General features: G+C 38.2%; 1 protein-coding gene across 1 annotated transcript in view; it reads right to left on the bottom strand.

The window, feature by feature from the left end:
• Nucleotides 1-922: 922 nt before the first annotated feature.
• Nucleotides 923-21,865, bottom strand: part of Dync2li1 (dynein, cytoplasmic 2, light intermediate chain 1) — a 32,618-nt gene continuing 11,675 nt past the window's right edge. Inside the window, exons 5-13 of the mRNA XM_005390934.2 lie at nucleotides 20,484-20,572; nucleotides 16,033-16,219; nucleotides 15,123-15,191; nucleotides 14,456-14,533; nucleotides 9,312-9,388; nucleotides 8,560-8,630; nucleotides 6,214-6,311; nucleotides 5,701-5,793; nucleotides 923-1,228 (exon numbers count right to left, since the gene is read on the bottom strand). Coding sequence (XP_005390991.1) covers nucleotides 1,166-1,228; nucleotides 5,701-5,793; nucleotides 6,214-6,311; nucleotides 8,560-8,630; nucleotides 9,312-9,388; nucleotides 14,456-14,533; nucleotides 15,123-15,191; nucleotides 16,033-16,219; nucleotides 20,484-20,572 — 825 coding nt within the window. The 3' untranslated portion in view covers nucleotides 923-1,165. The remainder of the gene's footprint in view (nucleotides 1,229-5,700; nucleotides 5,794-6,213; nucleotides 6,312-8,559; nucleotides 8,631-9,311; nucleotides 9,389-14,455; nucleotides 14,534-15,122; nucleotides 15,192-16,032; nucleotides 16,220-20,483; nucleotides 20,573-21,865) is intronic.

The raw sequence follows: 21,865 nt of genomic DNA, 5'->3' as shown, positions 1-21,865 counted from the left end.
TTATGACATTTTGGTCTGCTTATTCATAGGATATCATCTTAATTTTGTCTACAATTTAAAAACATGTTAATTTCAAGTAATGTGTCAGTTGTACCTGGTGATGATTTTAAGAATGCTCCATTCCAGACAGTTTTTCAGAATTTCTGCATGTAGAAACCTAGGAATATGCATTTTTTTTGTTTTGTTTAATTTTGAGACAGTGTCTCACTATGTAGCACAGGTGGGTCGTAAGCTCACTGTGTAGCCAAGACTTGAACTCTATGTGATCCTCCTGCCTCAGCCTCCTGAATGCTGAGATTATGGGTGTACAACCACCACGCCCAACAGGAATGTGCATTATAAATAAGTATTTGCAGATGCTTTCTGTGCCTCACTGTTAAGAATAAAAGCATGACACCCAGGAGCCCAAATCTGGATTCTCACCAACCACAGCTGAGTTCATCTTCTAGAAAGAATTTGTCCAATACAGACACTTAACATTGTATTTAAAACTGTTACCAGGGGCTGGGGATATAGCTCAGTGGCATAAGTGCCTGCCTGGCAAGCACAAGGTCATGAGTTCGATCCCTGGTACCACAAAATAAATAAATAAATAAATAAATAAATAAATAAATAAATAAATAAAAAATAAAACTGTTACCAAATACTCTTGCTTTCATTGTCCCAAGAACATATAACCAAAACTTACAGTACATTTTGGGCTGAGTCTGTTCCACTGACACACATTAGACACAAGTAACAGAAGGTTCCTTTATTTTTAAGAAATATTACATGTAGTTACAAAATGTTTTTCCCTTTTTTTTTATTTTTTATTTTTTTTATTTTAAAGATAAAAGGAGGGAAACATTAACAGACATACAACATTTTACAACATATCACAAGCACAATACAGACAATACAGAGTTACAAACAAAGTGGTAGGGAATTAACAATGGTGGTTGTATTACATATTGATATCTTCAAAGTGGCTTCTCATGAATATTTTTCCCTTTTAAAAGACTTCAGAGCATCCAGAAAGGAGTCACATTAGAGAAAATCGAGCTTTTGCTCTAACCAGTCACATCTCTTAACTTTCTTCACGGATTGCCACAATAGTTAATTAATAAAATAATCTTACTTGAACTTGGGAAAGAAAAGAAAAATCAATATAATAGCTGAGTAAGGCTCAAAAGTCAAGATCAATCTGTTTCCAAGACTTGGAAGCATTTCTCTTGTACTGCTCCAGTTCCTAAAGCAAAAATATGCATTAAGAAAAATCAACTTTCCAACTTCAAGCAGGCATCTTAAAACTTCCTTAGCATTCTAAAGATATAACGATATATCCTTTATAGTATTACCATCCTCAAAACTTCTTTTGTAAGTGATTATACTACAGATTTACCTCCTAGAGATAGTTTTTGGTCTGTGTAGTCCAAGCACTGATAGCTTTACTGCAGTTTCAGTTAAAATTACGTATGACATAGAGCATATCAAACTGACTCCAACTAATAAAACAGAGCATTTGTCAAATATTGAAAAATCAATGGGAAACAATCGGAAGGAGGGGAGGAGGGGATGAAGACAGGACGAAGCCGTGCTGCGCGCACGCGCCAGCTCCCCACGAGGAGCGCGGTCACGACGCACTGCAAACATGGACGAATCAACAACTTTTAAAACGCTAAAAGTGAAACAATATTGAAGATGTGTTCTACTTCTAGAAATTCACCCTTCATACTAGAGAGGCGCACACGATGTGCACGCAGGCAGCTCGCTGCTCGGTGCGTCTCGGAACAGCTCAGATGCCCCGTGGGACGGACGGACACACAGGCGGCAGCGGCCACTCGCGAGGCCCCCAGGGCAGGAAGGAACAGGGACACGCGGCACGGGCCTGAGAGCGCAGCACCAGCTGGGGAGGGGTCAGGGTGCTGCGGTTTCCTACCTTATAACTGCTGTATCTTTTGACTGTTTTCACAAGAATCGATTTTATATTAATTAAATAAGAATTAATTTTACATTTCATAAAACAAAGATAAATTTTTGGTGATGAAAATCCCTAACAAACAAGCGACTGGAGAGGATGATCAAAGGGCTTTCTTCTTGGCCTCCGCTGTGTTGCTCCGTGTCTAATAATGTGCAGTTTGTATTTTGGATAGGCAAGCTGTGTTTGCTCTGCTGGGTAAGGTCATCACGGCCCTGCAACAAAACTGAAGCTCACAGTTGCCAAGAAAAGAATATCCACTCTCACTGTTAGAAAAGAATATCCACTCTCATTGCTAGAAAAATGATGGACTGTGTCTTTAAGAGACCTACATTCTAAGTTATTATAATTTCAGTGTTAGAAGTTTTTAAACTCTATATGCGTTAGAATTTTTATAGCAACTCCAAAATAGTTTTTGCAGTGTTTTTTTTCACTAATGAAGTAAATCTAGTTTAACAGTTATCTACCATTTCAAAGATTGTTAACTTATGAAGAATAAACAAATTAGTATTGCAAAATTTGTCTTTAATGGGAAGGTTTTTTTATGAGAGTTGTTTTTTGTTTTGAGACGAGGTCACTCTATGTATTTTATACTAGCCCTGAATTCACTCTGTAGCCCAGGATGGCCTCCAACTCACAGAGACCCTTCGGCCTCAGCTCCCAAGTGCTGGGATTATAGGTGTGCGCCAACACACCCGGCTTATGTCTTTAATTGGAAGTATTGCATTCTTTTTACAAGATGAAGGTGAAAACACTGTTTTGCTACCCTTTGCTAGCAGTATGTCCCTTCTGCAGGTGGCAGACTGAAAGGGGGCTCGGGCTGGGCATACGGGCCCTGCCGGAGGAAGAAGAGTAACTGCTGCGAGTCAGGACTTACCACGGTTACCTAATTTCTAATGCAGAGATTAAAGACCCTGAGACTCATTTCCTGTTCTATTCCTGCTACTTATTTAGGCTGTTAACAGTGGGCCTCGGAAGCATGGAGGGAGCCAGGAGGAGGACCGTGTGTGGTCTCCTGTGGGCTCGGCGTGAGCGCTCTGCCTGTGGACAACCGTATTCCCGTCAATGCAGCAGACGTAACTGCTCCTCCCGAGAAGAACAAGGACCAGAGCCAGCATTCGGGTTGGAGGTACACGGGCACACTGTGAAGTCTAGACTTCCTCCAGCAACAGCACACTCTCCTGTAATTATGCACACACTCCTGTGCTCTGTGAGAATTTAAAACTGAGAAGTAGTTGAATCATTCTTCCCTTTTAAATCAGCATTACTGTTCCAGATGTCAAATCAAATCAAATCAAATGTAAGAATTATAATGCTGCTTTTATTATAAAATGTTACACAGCTATAATCACATTAAAAGCTCAAAAATGCCAATATTCCTCAAATTCTTCAATGAAATTGAAAGGGAAGCAATTCTTCCTAACGACTTCTGGAGGCAAGTATTACCCTGATATCAAAACCAGAGAAAGATCCAACCAAAAAAGAGAACTACAGGCCAGTCTCCCTAAATAACACAGATGCAAAAATCCTCAATAAAATACCAGCAAGCAAAATGCAGCAAATCATCAAGAAGACTATACACCATGACCAAGTGGGATTCATCCCAGGGAGGCAGGGATGGTTCAACATACGCAAATCAATAAATGTAATACACTATATCAATGCAGCCTAAGACAAAAACTACATGATCATCTCCATAGAAGCAGAAAAAGCTTTTGACAGAGTTCAACACTCACTCATGATGAAAACCCTACAGAAAATCAGACTAGATGGTCTTTACCTCAATCTGACAAAAGCTCAAAACGACAAACAGTGTGAAGACTGATACAGGGGTTTTGCCTTCCAATTCAACTCAAAATTTAAGCTGTAGACAACTGGCCAGACTTTCACCTAATGCAGATGATTTTATTTTAAAGCTGTTGCAGTAAAACTGGCAGTGACTATCTTGCCCATATAAAAATGAAAGTGTATATTTAAATGTTTAGAGGAAAATCAATAAGAATGTTCCAAAATCAATCTATAGAGAATTTCTATATCAGGTGTGTATATTAGCACACCATTGGAAACCACTTTAGGTCCTGAAACTCCTTTGAGAGAGCATGAAATAATATTCAAATTTAAAACTTTGGATACTGAAGGTCAAATTTGGAAATCAGGTAATAATTAAGCATCAAATGAGAACTACAACGGTATCTTTAAAGCAGAAGCAGAAATTTATGTTAATAAACCAACGCAACTCGTCTACTAAAACAAGAAGGAAACTGGCTTAGAGGCAAAACTTGTCAGGTAGGTTAAAAAATCTGTGAGCCCTTTCATGACCTGTTGGCAGTTACACACAAGAGTCAAGAAAAGAATGATTCAGGCACTGTGGGATTCTGCTTTCTAGATCCAGTCAGAGCTAGGTCAGGGAAGATGGGTCTCAAAGTGAAAACTCACAATGTTCTGAAATACCCCTAACCTTTAATAATACCATCGCATGTGAACTTAATAACATGTCATTCCCATAAAATCTAAACAGATATCTTATCAATAACAGTAGTTAATCATCAACTCAGAAATATTAATTTAGAGATGATTTCCAAATAATCTCTTCAGCCAAGGTTCATCTGTAATAAGGGTTACATTAGGTCATTTTACTGTCTGTACAGCATGAGGTTCATCCATAGGGTTACATTAGGTCATTTTACTGCCTACAACGTGAGGCTCATCTGTAATAAGGGTTACATTAGGTCATTTTACTGTTTGTACAACATGAGGTTCATCCATAGAGTTACATTAGATCATTTTACTTCTACAACAGGAGGCTCATCTGTAATAAGGGTTACATTAGGTCATTTTACTGTTTGTACAACATACTCCTTACTGTACTTTAGCTACAAGACCACCTAAATATTCATGGAACATTTTCAAGTCTTCTGGACTATATTTACATAAAATTTTGGATTATGTATTCTACAGCCCCATCCCATGAAAGGTGTGAGCTAAGAGAAATAACCCTGCTCACTGCTCCCATCAGAGAGTTGTCGCAAGGTCACTCTTGCAACTGTGTGACTGCCCACATTACAGAGCTCTACATATCCCACCCCACACAATGTCATGGTTTGAAAAAGTTCAGGTGCTTGCTGTACAGAAGCTTCCTCAGACGAGGACAGGTTGTGGAATATCTCTTTCATTAAACTGAAAGCAGATCTGAAAAAAAATCTAGCAACCGCATTTGAGTCATGGTGAATTTACCAACTCTTGTATTCTTATGTCAAGCTGGTATATTGAAATGGGGCTGTCTGGGCGGATTCGAAGCACTTTCCTAACAGGTCCTAGGTTCTGTGAGCTTATGTGCTTTCAGCTGGACCAGATAATTTTCCTGCTATAAGAAAAGTACAGGCATGTCTGAATATTCTCATGAAAAACAAAACCTTTCAGGCAATCCCACAAACAAAGAAATATTATGAAAATGTCTCCGCAGCAGCAAGGTAAGAATCACGACCCATTTTAATGTAAGTAAACCAGAAAAACAAATAGGATATACGAACATTAAAATATCTGCGGGTAGTGCGATGACAGAGGATTTTTAAGTTTCATCTTTATGCACATCAGATTTTTCTATAGTAGAGACAGTTTTTAAATAATTTCAAAAGTAAACATACACTAAACAAATGCATAGAGAAAAGTACATGGAATTCCCAAGGCATGGCCGATTTTATAGTAAAATACCAGATGAAACTAAGTAAGTGTTTCGGTACTACCTGATCCTTCTGAACCCTCATCTCGTCCACGTCGCTTTCGGCATACTGAGGGTCTCGCGCGGGGTCCCTGGCATCTTTCAGTGTGCGCATGCTCTGAAATCACGGAAACAGACCCAATCATTCTGTGCCCCAGATGGCTGCCATCCGCGTGGCAAGCCAAGCTCCCGCGTCCCGCCTGCCGCTGCAGGCTCCCCGAGATCTTTCAAGCTTTTAGCATCACTAGTGAGGCCCTTTCCAAATTCCCCCAGGCCTCTTGCCTCCTTCCCCTTGCGGTGTCGTCTCTCGCTTCTCCAGCAGCCAGAGGACTCTGGCCAGAAGGGGAGCGGGAGCCGCCTCGCTCTCATCTTTCCATGGTCATGCTGCTTCCTTTACCACAGAGGGTGAGTAAACGTTTAGCTGATTTGTGCGCATCAGAGAGAAAAACAAAGTTACCATATTGGGCCTTTAGCACATTGCCTGTAACTGTGACATCGTGCTAAAAATCCGTGCTTTAAACAAATTAGAAATACATACCTTTGGTGGAAAGAGCTGTTCATACACTTTTTTCCACAACTCCATTGGTGTGTGGGCATGAAACTTTCCAATGTCGTTATCAGGAACAGGGGGAGGACCTAAAATAGTTAATTCCAAGTGACTGCATTGATTAAAACACTATAAAACATCAATAAAATAGATGAATAAATCTTAGATTTCTCATTTTACCCACCATAGCAAGATAATAGTACTGGAAGGACTAAGGAGTGGTGGGTAAGCTCTAATTCTTATTTTTCACATTCTACTGCTATATTCATATTCTCTTAACATTACTTCCAGACCTTGGTTTGTACCCTAGCAATACCTGGATTATGTTCTGAGGGTGTAACACTGTAGCATCATTTGTATTATGTAAAACTGACCACAACCCAAATGTCCACCAGTAGTTAATAATGAAACAGATTACTATGCTAAACTTTGCTTTGTAACACTAGCCAGTGGGTAAAATAACAAACAGACTTGTATGGAGCATTAATACGGAAAAGACGTTAAGGCACCATCATTACAAAATTCCAAAATGGTAGCTACAGACTGATAAAATTATGTTGAAAAAGTTTTTTCTATATACATGTATTTAAATGCAGAAGAACTAGAGAGATACATAACAAATTCATTCCTTACATGTATTAAGCTTTTACAAGAATCATTCATGTATTGCTTGTACAATTTATTTGCATAGCTTGCTTGCTTGATTTATTTACGTATTTGTGGTGCTAAGGATTGAGTCGAGGGCCTCTTGAATGCTAGGCAAGTGCTCTACCATCGAGCTATACCCCTAGCTCACTTGTATGATTTAATTTGAAAAAACTAAAAAATTTGCCGTGATTTTCTGGCAATTTTCAATCTGTTACCTGAGGTTGATTATCTTTATGTTTATCTTTTTCACTGTCTATATTATTCACCAAACTTTCTCAGTGAGGATCTTCCAGGGCCTCCTCGCCACTTTGGTGGGAAAGGCAGTGACACCTTCTACTGACCTTTGCCAACCCCTCCGTGTGTATGTGCACGCGTGTGTAATGTACATACAATCTCATCACCTGCACAGGGCCACAGATCTCCTACCACAGTTCAGACACTGAACAATTCCATCACCACAAGGATGCCTGCCCTTTTATAGACACACCCACCTAACTTCTCCATTCACTTCCCCACCGAGAGTCCTGTTTCAGCCCTCTGACAGCTAATTTTTCCTCCATTCTAAAGTTTTCATTTCAAAAGTTTGTATAATCACACTCTATGCAAGCTTCCCTGACTGGTTTTTTCTTATTTAGTGTAATTCCTTAGAGTCATTTTTAAGTGGGTTGTTTGCGTTGTTGTTGTTGTTGTTGTTGGGTTCTTTATAGATTCTAAATACTAGCCCTTTAACAGATAGTGGTTCAAAAATAATTTCTCCCAGATTGTAGCATGTCTTTTCATCTTCTACATAGAGCAAAAGTTTTAAATTCTGATGTGGTCTAAGCTCCATGATTTTTAAATTTAGTGATTATCAACCCTTTTCTGAACATCAGCATTATCTATTAAAATACATAGAAATTTTCCTTGCTACTGAAGTTAGGTTGGCATTAATGACAACTGTAAAATGAGACTCCATGACTGTTCATTAAGCAAAAGTCCCACTATTCCTTCCATTACACTTCAATGTATAATCTCATTACAAAGATCTTCACATTTGGAGTCAAATAACCTTTAGCTTATAAGAGTAATAGAAGATGGAAAATAGAAAACTACTACCGGTTAGTGTGTTAAACGCAAACCATGCTACCCCAAGAGCATAATGAATTGCTAGGCTCAAAGATTTTCACAAAGAAAACTGTGCTGGTGAAATGTGAGCTCTAAAAATTCCCCTTGATGCAGAAGACGATGGGATCTGAGTTTAGGAAATACATCCACTAGGAAAAGCAAGCTATTTTTATAAGGAAAAAGTAAGACATACCCTGACTGGTACAACTGTGTTCTTTATGGTTTATTCTATCACTTCTTCTGTGAATTTCCTAACTATACTCCTGGTTTCTTCTAAACTCAAGGAGCTGAAATTTAGAAGTATCTGGAAAGCATTGAGAGAAAGGAAACACATGCAAATATTTTGGGGGGAAAGAGATCAGAAATGAGCGTCTTATGTGGCATAAGACGGTATTCTTTCAACCACAAATATGTCAATGTGATGCATGTCACATCAGTAGTGGGTATACAAACACATACATAAAAAATAACCGCAGTAATAGTGAAGCCAGAAACAGTGGCATGTTGGAGACGAAGCGTACATGGAGAAGGATAAAATCAATAAGCAATTTAAAAAGGTTGAGCAATCTTAATAAGTTCACCAACCTATCTGACATAAAGAATCCATTCCTGCAGTGATAAACAGTGGTTTATTCTGATCCACACAGATCGATCTGCTGCATGGAGAAGAAAAAAGATTCTAATTTAGTTTAGCAGTCGAACATGCTCCACACTCTAAATGTGAGAGCCAACGTTTACATCTAGCCACTGACGAGAAAAACTGCCCCAAAGGAACAAGTGAATATCAATTAAAGTGATTTCAAAAATTAAAGTACAGCATAATAAAGGTTTTAAAGAGGAAAACATGCGATAGACACATATTGCCTTAAATCCAAACCAAGAGAAACAGCAAAGCTAAGAATGATGTACATTAAAATTTTCAATTCAATTTCAAATTAACCTAAGAAAGTAATAATAGAGGGAAAGCTCCTAATATGGGAGAAAGAAGTAAAAGAAATCAGTGAACAAGTATTTTACTCCAGTCTCAAACTAATATGCTATTTTATTTGCAAAATTTGACAAATATTTAAATAATATGAGAAGCAAGAAATAGTCTGTAATTATCTAAGAATAGCCTTCTAGGAACTGGGGATTTAGCTCAGTGGCACAGCGCCTGCCTGGCAAGCGCAAGGTTGTGAGTTCGATTCCCGGTACCAGAAAAAAACAAAAAACAAGCAAACAAAGAATAGCCTTCTGGAGTACTTTCCTGGTCAAAAAACAAAAGAATTTTGAGGACAATAATCAGATGAGGTAGTATTCACAAATAAAAATAAAATGAAAAAAAAATTTAGCAGTACCTTTTATCGACGCCAAATGCCAACTGGTTGATAACTCCACGTATTTTTAGTAATAGAGCTTCTGATTTACTGGTAAACTACAAAAAAATAAAACAAGTCAAAACTCAAGAGAATATATTATATGCTCTGCTTTCCATTCAACAGGTCAAATAACTATGGCCTTGAATAGCTACAACTGCAGAAAGAATTACGATTTATTTGCCCAACAAATAGAATGAGGAGACAACACAAAAACTGAATAAAGAAATTTTGGCAAGTTTAACTCATTATTCAAACATCATGGGTGTATGACGTGGGAAAGACTTGTTTGTGCACAAATCATTTCAGCAAGTCAAATACAATCACTGTTATAGAATTAAAAAAATATATATAGGTCTATATGTGCTTATGATGTACATGTGTATGTATGTAAACATACTTAGTATGGTTTTTTTCCGGTACCAGGAATCGAATTCACGACCTTGCACTTGCGAGGCAGGCACTGTTCCACTGAGCTAAATCCCCAGCCCCTACTTAGTATGGTTTAAAAGAACAATTCCTAACATACAGTTGGTCTGGCTAGAAAATAAGAGTCACATATCAAAAATAACTTTTACATCCAAGCACATATTACTGCCTTTAAAGCTGCAGACTGGTACAACACTAACACTAACATTATTTAACCTCTTTTGAATTACCTTTGGAGCCTGAAAAATTAAGCTACTGAATACTCTCACTTGTAGAATATAACTAGAAAACCACAACTAGAATACTTTTGTAGAATGAAAGGAGGTGGATATTAATAATTAAGGTTTGACATCAGGTGAAAAATTTAGGTTACCGTACAAATCTGTGTGTGTGTGTGTGTGTGTGTGTGTTACAAAAGACTGAACTCAGGGCCTTTGCACAGAGCCACATACTTTTTTATTTTGAGATGGGGTCTAGTAAGTTGCCCTGGCTGGATTCAATCTTGTGATTCTCCTACTTCAGCCTCCCCAGTTGCTGACATTACAGGCATGCACCTGGCTTATCAATAAATCTTTTACACTGAGATTTGCTTTTTGAAAATACTAAGTCATTCAGAGCCAAATCCAAATGACTAAGATGTATGGAAGCAAAAAAAGTGACCTTAAGCTGAAATGGAATAGGAAATAAATCAAAGATATCAATTTTTTGGTTCCAATTGCAATTCTCTAAGATAAACATTTTGGAATAAGAACAGGTTCTCAAGGATGGTATCCAAAGGAGAACACTTTGTAAATATACAAGACTCAATACATTAAAAGAAAGATTGAAATAATTTTGATGCTTCTAATGAAATGTTTTAAAATCTATACAGAAAATTTTCATTGAATTAAAAATACAGTGCTCAGGGGCTGGGGATTTAGCTCAGTGGCACAGCACCTGCCTGGCAAGTGCAAGGTCATGAGTTCGATTCTCGGTACCGGAAAAAAACCAAAAAACCAAAAAAAAAAAAAAATACAATGCTCGCTTCAGCAGCACATATACTAAAATTGGAATGATACAGAGAAGATTAGCATGGCCCCTGCACAAGGATGAAACACAATTTGTGAAGCGTTCCATATTTTTTACTTCTATCTAGAATATATAAATTAGAAAAAAATCAGGCCCCCAAAATTCAAAGACCCAATCCAAAAATGGGCATCTGAGATGAATACACACTTCTCAGATGAATAAATACTAATGACGAAAAAGTGCATGAAAAAATGTTCAACATCATTCGTCATTCAAGAAATGCAAATTAAAGCAACACTGAGATTCCATCTCACCCCAGAAAGAATGGTTAGCATCAAGAAATCAACCAATAACAAATGCTGGAGAGGCTGTGGGGAGAAAGGAACCCTATTCCACTGCTGGTGGGAGTGTGGACTGGTGAAACCACTGTGGAAATCAGTTTGGAGATTCCTCACAAAACTAGGATTAGAAGTCTCACTTAACCCAGTTATTCCCCTTTGGGGTTTTTTCCCAGAAAAATTAAAAACATCATACCACAGTGATATATGTATACCCATGTTTATAGCAGTGCAATTTGTTATAGCTAAATCTTGGAAACAACCCAAATGCCCATCAACAGAGGAATGGATAAAAAAAATATGGTATTTTTATATAATAATGGAGTATTACTCAGCTATAAAAAAGATAAACTCAAGGCTTTTTTAGGTAAATTGATGCAACTAGAGACCATACTTATAAGTGAAATAAATCAGACCCACATGTGTAAACATCATATTGTCTCCCTGGTGTAGGAACCTGAAAGAGTAAGTAAAACTCAAAACATACAACAGATGATAAGAGAGGGAAAGAAATTTCTTGAAGGAAGGTGTGGAGAAGGACATTCTTTAGTTTACCTTTTAATCTATTACCTATTTGGGACTTCGGGCCTGACCAGGCCATATGATTAATTCTGGAGGAAGTCTAGCAAAAGCATTAGTGTAAAAGGAAATGACAGCAGGACCTGCGTCCCTGTGGAAAGCTGCTGGGACAACACTAGATGCCTCGCTGAGATATGGCCAAAGGAACGATAACACCATGGCTAACTAAGTCAGGTCTCATGCCTGTGATGATTGAGTTATATTGTCCTTGTTAATCCTGTTGGTTCCTCCAGTTGACCTGCTACTGCTTTTTGTTTGTATCCCAATAAAAGGTTATGGAAAATGGTAACTGAGGCTGAAGCCCCCGATCCCATTACTGTCTGTCTCTTGTTTTTCTTTTCATCTGCAGGCACCTCGTTCTCCAGACCTGTCACCCCAGACAGAAACGGCATATATACCAACAGGAAGGCACAACTGGGATGAGTGAAAGAAGAAAAAAGAAAAAAGAAAGGCAAAATACACACACACACACACACACACACACACACACACACACATACATAGAGAGAGGGATAAGTATATAGAAGGATAGCTGGGATAACTGTACTGCTGATGTCTGATGGAATATTGAAAGTAACAGTTAATGCTTAAAATTTTGTGTATTTTGAGCAATTTTGCATGCTTGTACCTGGTAATCTGAGCAACTGATGTAAAGATAACAATATGCAATGGAACAACCATTGGTGAATTTCTACCATCTTGTCTAGTGTAACTCTGTATTATCTCTAATGTTTTATTTAATAATTTTTTCAATTCTTTTTAATGGTCTGAACAATCTTCCATTCTTACATCTGATAATCTGAGCAATGTAGGTGAAGATAACAACATGTAATACAACAACTACTGTTAATTCCTATCATTTTGTTTTGAAACTCTGTATCACTTTTAATGTTCTTGCTTTGTTTTGTTTATGTCTGTGATGTTGGTATGTTGCTATTGTTTTTTTTTTTACTACTCTCTTTAAAATAAAAAAATACAAATACCCCACTGAATTATATTTCTATACTTATTATATTATGAGTAATGTTAATTATTATATTCTTAATTTAAATTTTATATAATTCAATTTTTTTATTTACCTATTTTTGTGTTACTGGGGACTGAACCCAAAGCCTCACACAAATAAGGCAAGTACTCCACCACTGAGCTATATCCCCAGACCTTTTTAAAAAGTTTCACTCTGAGGTAGGCACTCATTAAGCTGTCCAGGCTGGCCTCAAGTTTGTGATCCTCCTGCCTCAGTTTCCTGAGTAGCTTGATAATTTTATTAAATATATTTATTTTATTATATGTGATAGAAAAAAGAACCTAATCACAAATGTATTTCCTTTTATTATTATCATTTTTTTTTGGCTTTTTGAGACAGGGTCTCGCTATGCAGTTCAGGCTGGCCTTGAGCTCACTTTGTAGCCCAGGCTGGTCTTGAACTCCCAACGATACTCCTGCCTCACCCTCCCAAGTGCTGGGATTATAGGCATGTGCCACCACACCCAGATTCAAATGTATTTCCTAGAACACAGGGTTGAGTGAAAATTAGATATTTTCTTACTCAACTCTATTGAACCTCGAAAACAGCCTTCACATACAGCTGCAGACCTCTTGCTGGAACAAACTCAGGGCCTAGAGACTCAATATTCCCCAATGCAATGCATCCACTCTTAGACCACGCTAATAGCAGAGAGTTTCTCCTTACATAAATTATTTCTGTTGGCTCTTTTCAAAATAATAAATAATAATTTCTAAAGTGCTCTGTTAACCTATAAGTAAATGGAATTCAAACATAAAAGGCGATGATTTTAAGAAAATACACAATTAAATGTATCTAGAATGTTACAGAAAATGTAACATTTGAGAATATGTATGTTATATATATGTATATTTTGGTACCGGGAATTGAACTCATGACCTTGCACTTGCCAGGCAGGCGCTGTGCTGCTATATCCCCAGCCCTGAATATATATTGTACATAGTATTTCCAATCATAATATTCTAGCCATGAAGGCAAGGGCTGGACCATGGTGTCTCTAGGATTCTCTGATTTGGAGGAAAAGAAACCATTAAATAATTACTCAAATGTGAAGGAAGTATTTTTTCAATAAAAATGCTTTTATATATCGTATTTAAAGGATACCCAGTAAATTTGGTCTTGCTCTGGGAGATAACGATAACAATAACTACAATAACCAGCATTTATTAATACTTGTTTCAGGCCCTGTGCTAAGCATTGCACGTGTACTCCCTGTCAACGCTCGCCAGAATCCTAGGGAGAAAGTACTGCTTTTATCTATTTGAGCCATGAGGACAGATGACTTCAGTGACCCGTCTAAAATCACCGGTGATCACGTTTGAAGGCAGGCAGGATTACATCAGAGTCCACTTTTTAACCTCTACAACAAACTGACTTTTTTAGAGTCAACAAAGAACATGAACCCAAGTCCCTGCACATGCCAGGCAGGCACACTGCCACTCAGCCATGGCCCAGCCCCACACGAAGTCATGACCGGAAGTTCAAAGTGAATAAACACGTAGTCACTTTATCTCTCTAAACATGATTGGGCTTTATGGCTATAAAAATTTTAGAACTTTGCTCTCACGAAAAGGGAGGTCACGTACCAGCCTGTGTCCATACACATTCCTATCCAGCACTCCGCAGGAAGAGCTCTTTGGCAGTGGAAAGAGAAAGGACGGACGAAGTATATCACTAAAAGCATCAGGTTGCTAAGTTTTCCAGATCTGTTACTTCTAAGCCCAAAGGAGAGAAAATGTACAAACCATCAATGATGCTCCATAATAATGTGCAACAAATCGAAGTGTCTTGCATATTACTTTTCTCTTCTCAGAGTCAAAATCCTGTAGAAGTGTCATAGGAAAAAAATATGGGAAGAAAACTAAATATCTATAGCAGTAAGAAGCAAATTACATGTAGAAACAGATTCTCTGGTATTATTTAAAACCCACCCTGAGGAGGGGGATTCCATCGCCTTGCTGTTGGTTTCTACAGAGACTGAACAAGGGCTTCAGTCTTACAGCTACAGCTATCAGATCGTCTCTTTGTTTAAACACTTAGCTCAATAGAATTCAGATAGACGCACACATTGTACAGTGTGGAATACCCTAAGGATTCTCTGACAAGCGAAGATAAGAAGAAACTAATTTTCTACTTTCTTCAATTTAAAAGTTGAGAAGAAAGTTCTCTCCCTTGGTGCTTAAAGATTCATTTTTTAAACCTTCTGCTTTAATCCCACTCTGACCACTATATTTATTTTCTTAACCAATTTTCTCTGTCCCAACTATATCTTTGTTTCCAAAACCTTTAAGATGTGTGACTTCCTAACCCGTCCCTTCCAGAGTGATTGTTATTTCCTCATTATTTTCATGCCTCCCTACAGAGCAGAGCCATGCACATCCAACAAATTCAGCTAAAAGTGGAAGAGCTTACCTGAAAAATATCATATTTACTTCCAATTATGACCAGAGGTACTGGAAATGGGTCAATTAACTCACGATCCTGTTAAGAAATGTATTTCAGTGATTTATTATAATTGTTTATTGCTATGTGGCTCAGTAATTTCTGTTTACTGCCAAGAATATACCATTTTAAGTCTCCGTTGGCTTGTCATAAAATTTGATCCAATATTAACTTTCCTTTGCCAAGTTATATTTCTTAAGTATAAAACTAGAAGTGGCAATTCCTTAAATTACTGAAATTTATTCTTTTCCTTGGTCTGTTCTTCTGTTTTCTTATACAACATATCACCTTCCTAATTTTTTTTCTATATTAACTTTGTCGCAATTGCATGGGTAATATAAATGCTGCTCTTCGCCTTCTAGATGATGATATTCACAACTGTATTTAAAGAACTTGTGCTACCATCACAGCTACTTTATAATTAGTTGTCAGATGATTGAGAGATGCAGAATATGTGACAGATACCAAATGAACGTAAAATACAGAGCGACAGAGAAGGCCGTTAACCTGTACTCCTTGCTTACATTTGTACCTTCATCTAGCCTTTGCCAGATGACTTTTGTACAGGCTGGCTTTTTATCTTCATTTTACAGAGATTATAAAATCAATATCAAACTATGACTTTAAAACTCTATTTCTTTTGATTGGGGTAATATGCCATAACAATCACAGTAGACGTCTAACAAGAAGACATAAGAAGTCTCTTCCCTTGTTTTGCTCTTACTGAAGTTTTATTAAATTGCTATAATTTTCCAGTGAACAGTTCATCTACATCAAGTAAATTTCAAGTCATGCATAAAAATCTAAAGAAGTTGTTTGTGATGTTATCTTAACTATGCGTGGGGCTGAAGATTCCAAGAATAGGACAACAGTAACTCACGGGATGTTCCTTCTGCATGTTACTCCATATCTTCTGTCTCATTTCAGAAGCTGATTTAGAATTTGTCCTTCCCAGTTTCATGATCACTTTATCTACATGGCTTCTTGTGGCTTGCAACAGATTTTCCATGGTTGGCCAAAGGTCATTAGGTTTTGAAAGATCCAGAACAAGAACAATAGAAAATGTCCTAAAGAAATAAACCCCCCACAAAGCCTTAAAATAAGAGCATTTTGAAACACGGGTGTACTGAAATTTATCCAGGAAGAACATTATAGTTTATGAGAATTTAAAAAACCCAGAATTATTCTAAGATTTAAAAAAGACCAAAATTACAGCCTTATGTATTCCAATACTTTTCTCTAGTGATATTTTAGCATTACAATCAATAGCAGAACCGAAATTTCTGCTTGAACTAAAAATAATCCAGTTTAAATAAACAAGCTGCAAGCATTTGGGTCCAACAGTGCTATATTTACATACAATTTTATCATGTGCTCCAAAGAAGGGAAGCAAAAATATTAATAAGAGTGGTAGCAGTAACGCAACACAATCAAATGAGCAAGGGAATAGATTTACTGACAGGCCCGGGTAGGAAACTATTCAACTTACTTAATTTTTATAACAGTCCATTCTAGAAGATGTTATGACATCTATTCTATGGAACTGAAGACCGGTCACAGTCTTATATAACTACTATGCTCTAAAACTAATGCTCAGATCCAAAGCGACATGTCTCCTTTCTGTACCACTCTCCCTCCCTGGAGGCACACCTGTGACCACCAGACAGACCTGCCATGTCCATCACCACACGCATTTGCACACTGCTCATGCGCATCCAACATACACATGCACTCAGCCAAAAAATCACCCCCAAACAAAAAACAAAACCTTAAAAATGGTCACAGGACTCAAACAGCTCTTTCTCCAAAGCAGATATACAGATAGCTTTGTGTACATGAAAAGGTGTTTAACACCCTAATTACTATGGAAATGGAATCCAAAACAGCAAGGAAAGCACCCCCATTGGAAAGGCTATTGTTAGAAGGAATAAAAAAGCTAGGAAATAACATGAACTGCTGAGGACACTGAATGTCTTGTACATTTCTGGCAGGAATACAAAACGGTATGAATGCTGTGGAAAACAGCATGGAGGCTCCTCAAGAAATTAAACGTAGAATTACCATGGGATTCAGCAATTCTACTTCTGGGTCCATACCGCAGAACGAGAAGCTCAGACTTGAACAGATTTGTGTACACAATGTGCTCAGCAACACTACTGATAACAGTCAAAAGGCAGAAACCACCCAGCTGTCCATGGAATGATTAATGGGCAAACACAATGCAGTTATGTGTATATGGTGGGACATTAGCCTTAAACAGGAAGGAATTTTGAACATGCTACAACCTGGATGTACCTTGAAGACATCATACTAGTATGACAAAAGGGCAGATGCTATATGGCCTCACGTATGAGACCCTTGAGTGGTCAAATTCACAGAGCGTGAATGACGGCCACAGGAATCGGAGGAGCAGGATAGGGAGCTACTGTTTAATAGAGAGCTTCAGTTTGGGAAGATGAAAAAGTTCTGTAGACAGATGGCAGTGATGGCAAGGCAGTGTGAATATACTTAAGACCACTGAGTTGTACATTTAAAAACGACACTAATAAATTTTATGTCATATATATTTTTCCACAATAAAAACCAAACATACCTAAATCTACGAGTATTTCAGAAAATGGTCTTAATAAGTGTGTAGACGCATAATCATAGGTCAACATGCTCTTCATCAACAGGGCAAACACTCTGCTAATAGACATAGCAAAAAATTACATGTTGTTTAGTTATTTTGCTTAGGTCAAGCAAACCTGCCATTTTATGTAATTTATGCAAAACAGTAACTAATTTCTGTACTGTTGGTCTAAATTTAGAAAGTAATCTCTTAAGACATTAATTAGTTATCAATTTTTTCAATAAAACTACTGTATTATTACACATCTAACCAATCATTTCTATGTCATTTCAATAAGCTTAGAAACAGTTTAACTATAAAACAGTAAAATAGATTTTTTTTTTGAGACAAGGTCTCACTATGTAGCCCAGGCTGGCCTTGAACTCACGGTGATCCCCTGCCTCAGCCTCCCGAATGCTCTACCACATCGGGCTACAATAGATATATTTTCAGTAGTAAAGAAACTAATTTTATTTTCAGACTTTTAATATAGTTATATTTGAAAAAATACTATGTTTTAATTTATTGTGGTAAAAAGTATATGACATAAACATTCATTTTTTTAAATGAAAAATAACTTTGTTTTAAGCAAAAGAAAAATGGATTACTCAATTATTTTCTAAGATTAAAATTTTTGTTTCCCAGTACTTTGGAAATACTTGTTACTTTTTACTTATTTCATAGCAAATGACAACTAAAAAAATTTTTTTAAAGAGAAACTCCCTTTCTCTCTTTTTTATTTTTTCCCCAGTACTGGTGTTTGAATGCAAGGCCTTTGTAGTGAGCAACATCCCCAGTTCTTTTCTTTTTTTATTTTGAGACAGAGTCTCACTAAGTTGCTAAATTTCCCAGGCTGCGCTTGAATTTGTGATCCTTCTGCCTTAGCTTTCCAGAGTGCTGAGATTAGAGGCATGTGCCACCACACCAGATTAAAAACAAAACAAAAAAATCTTACAACAGGAAATCACACCACAGGAAATGTTCTATTACAAATTATCCAAAGTCTGTGGAAATGTTCAAGGCATTTATAATTTTATGAACAGCTATTTCAAAGACACAAAGCCTCTAATACCATTTAGCAACATATTATTTCCTCAAGTTACTGGGCTTTGTCTAACACAAGAAGATTACATGTCAAACCAATTCCAGCCCCCAAAACGCTCTGAAACCAGCAGCTGCTTTGAGAATACATGTTTTCCGCAAATTCTCTGACCACTCCATCCACTTCGGGCCAGGCCTCCAGCTGCCTTTTCCTGTGTCACCCTCAGCCTGACTCCTCTGGCCTTGAGCTGGCTCCAGCTGCCTACAGTTCCAGGGAAAGGAGGGCTGAGACTTGACAAAGCAGGAAAGAAGCTGTGGAAAGGTGGGGCTTCCTGCAGAACGCAGAATTCCCACAAACCTATCAGGCCCAGACGGTTCTGGGTCTGGAGAAGGGGACGGAAGTCACAAGGCAAGTCAGGGCCAGTAGTGGTGCTAACTCACGACCCAGTTGGGAGTAGGTTCTGTGTCTTCATCTTTTCAGCCTCTGGCTACCACAGTGGCTGCTGGGGCCCCTTCAGCTCCTCCCCACCCTCCCCAGCTCTCCTCAGCCACACCACCCGGAGCCACCCTCATTAGGGTTAGGGTTAGGGACAAACAAGAAACTATGGTGTGTTAAAGTCCATGTTCGGAAAACTAATGTCATAGGGAGATGGTAGTTGTAAGTAAAACAGCAAGATATAAATGTGTTTATAAAACACATAAGTTTGTATAAAGTTGATTTACACACATGGAAAGAAACGGAAAGACACAGCCCAACACGTTCACAGTGGTTATTTTTATGTGATTCTGAGTGCTCTTACTTTCTTCATATTTTTCAGTAATTCTCCAAGTTTTCTTTATGAGCATACTTTAGTTTCTAATAAAATAAAATACAATAAATTATATTTTACTAGAAGAAAAATCTCTGGACAAATAAAGCGAGTATTACCGGCATCCAGCTAGCTCTGTCCTCCTAACAAGAAATAATTCCACACGCTAAGGCTCTTCCAGCCTGAAATGTAACAAATACTTGCCAAACCTCTGGTCTCTGGTCCAGGCAGCAGCAATGGTTTGTGTTAATCCCTGACAAGAATAAGATCCTTCAGAGTTTAAAATTCTTGTTTTTCTTGGCTAAGATGAATTCCCCGGAACACTGTGAGAAATGTCACAATTTTCCACATCTGATTTGGCCATGTGGGAGTCACTGTCAGAAACACACCCCAAAGGGTTTGAGATTTTTCCCTAGGTCCCAGTTCTTTAAGGTCAGCAAACAGAGAGACTTTCTTATAGTCTTCCTCTTGGTGAAACTTAATGATGCTAATTCACATTAAGTTGAAAGGTGGACTTGCACCATCCCGCTGAAGAAAAAACTCGGAGCTGAACGAACTCCCACTGAGATGGACAGTGCTAAGAATTAACTTTCCAAATTTATTTTTGCAAATGAATTCACCACCCAAGTATTTCTAGACGTTTGTTTTTGTTAGTGGGCTTGCAGAGTGCGTTACTAGTGGGAACGCCAGCCTTGGTGTTTTCAAACCCGCTTTGGGAGCATTACAGTTTGAGTACGTAGAAAGGAAGTGGGCATGAACCTTCGGAAACATCAAACTGTAGCCTCAAGTTATGACTCACGAAAGCCTACACACACTCACGCTATGCACGCTCCTATGTACTTACAGCTTAGCTGACCTGGGCTCACTTACCGCAAAGTGTCACTTGTGATGGGTATGCTGATTAAGTCCAATAAAGAGGTTCCTCCACCCAGTTCCCAAAAATGAGCGATATCTTTCGGCTGAAAAAAAGGTTTCCTTTTAATATTTTCATTTTTATTTGCTAATTTTAAGTGCTTCTTACGCCTCACTGCTAATGAGGTAATTACTACTGGTGAGTGCCAGTAATAATTCTAGGTACAAACTATTGCAATCCTCAATCAACCCTTTCGTGACAGTGAAACATCCTTCTTTCTCGACCCCACCCCTCAAAACGTACCAAAGGTCCTGTCCCACAGAATGAAGATGCAAACATTAAGATACACCGTCTGCACATGCACACAAAGGCCGGTTCTAGTAATACCTTAGCAGAAGACATACAGTGCTCCAACTGTTCAAATATCACATGTAAAATACACTTAAACAAATTTTAAATAAAATTAACCAGTTAAACACATTTGGTGTTCTAGATAGAGATTAAACGGCTGAGTAGGAGAACATCCTGGTTTAGGAAAACAAAAGTTCACAAGACAAATTAGATATAGAGATAAGGCCCAAGGAAAAGGGGCAAAGGGGGCAGTCTTGGCTGAGCAAATGTCGAAGCACATAAGCTATGCGTGATTCCCACGGCTGCAGGCAGGCTCCACGCCAGCACCAAGCGTAGGCGGGGGAGCACACTGAGCGCGCTGAGGCTGACCAACTGCTCGTCTTCTCAGGACTTAAACGAACGAAGATGGACAGGCCTGGACAGCCTGGTAACTGGGAAATACGACCTGCCGTTCCGTGAATGCCTTTCTAGGCTGCAAGCTAATGGCATCTCTGCTCTACCCTGATGGCGAGGCGCCTTTAGGCCACCACAATTCCATAAGGATCTCACAAGGTGCTTCCACTTAGAACTCAGGGAACACCGAACCTGAGAAAGACATGAAGCTTCCAGAATAAATTTTAAAAGCCCCATTTAATGGTATAAAGTTTAGAGGGAAAAAAACCCAGGAGAAAATGAATTATATGGATTTTTATATTATCTGCTACCATAACCCTGGCAGACAAATGAGCATTAAAAGAAGTCTATGCATTTATATTGTTAGTAAATAATAACACTACAGCATAGTAGGTTTCCTTGTAGACATTCCCACGACATGCATATACTCTGATCAGATCCACTTGCCTACTACCTCCCCTTGCCTTCCTTGTCTCCCTCCCGAAGCTCCTCCTCTCCCTTCTGCTTTCACGCTGTCTTTTCTTTTGTTGTTGCTGTTGTTGTTTTTTGTTTTACTTTAGACTCCACATATGAGGGAAAACATAGGGATACTTGTCTTTCAGTCTGGCTTCTTTCATAAAGCAAGTTTTATTTTTTCCATTTTACAGTTGATGCA

This window comes from Chinchilla lanigera, unplaced genomic scaffold (assembly GCF_000276665.1).
Source record: "Chinchilla lanigera isolate Chin_1 unplaced genomic scaffold, ChiLan1.0 scaffold00040, whole genome shotgun sequence".
Classification (NCBI taxonomy): Eukaryota; Metazoa; Chordata; class Mammalia; order Rodentia; family Chinchillidae; genus Chinchilla; species Chinchilla lanigera.
Note: the sequence above shows the minus strand (reverse complement) of the source record. Positions and strands in the feature narration are given on the sequence as shown.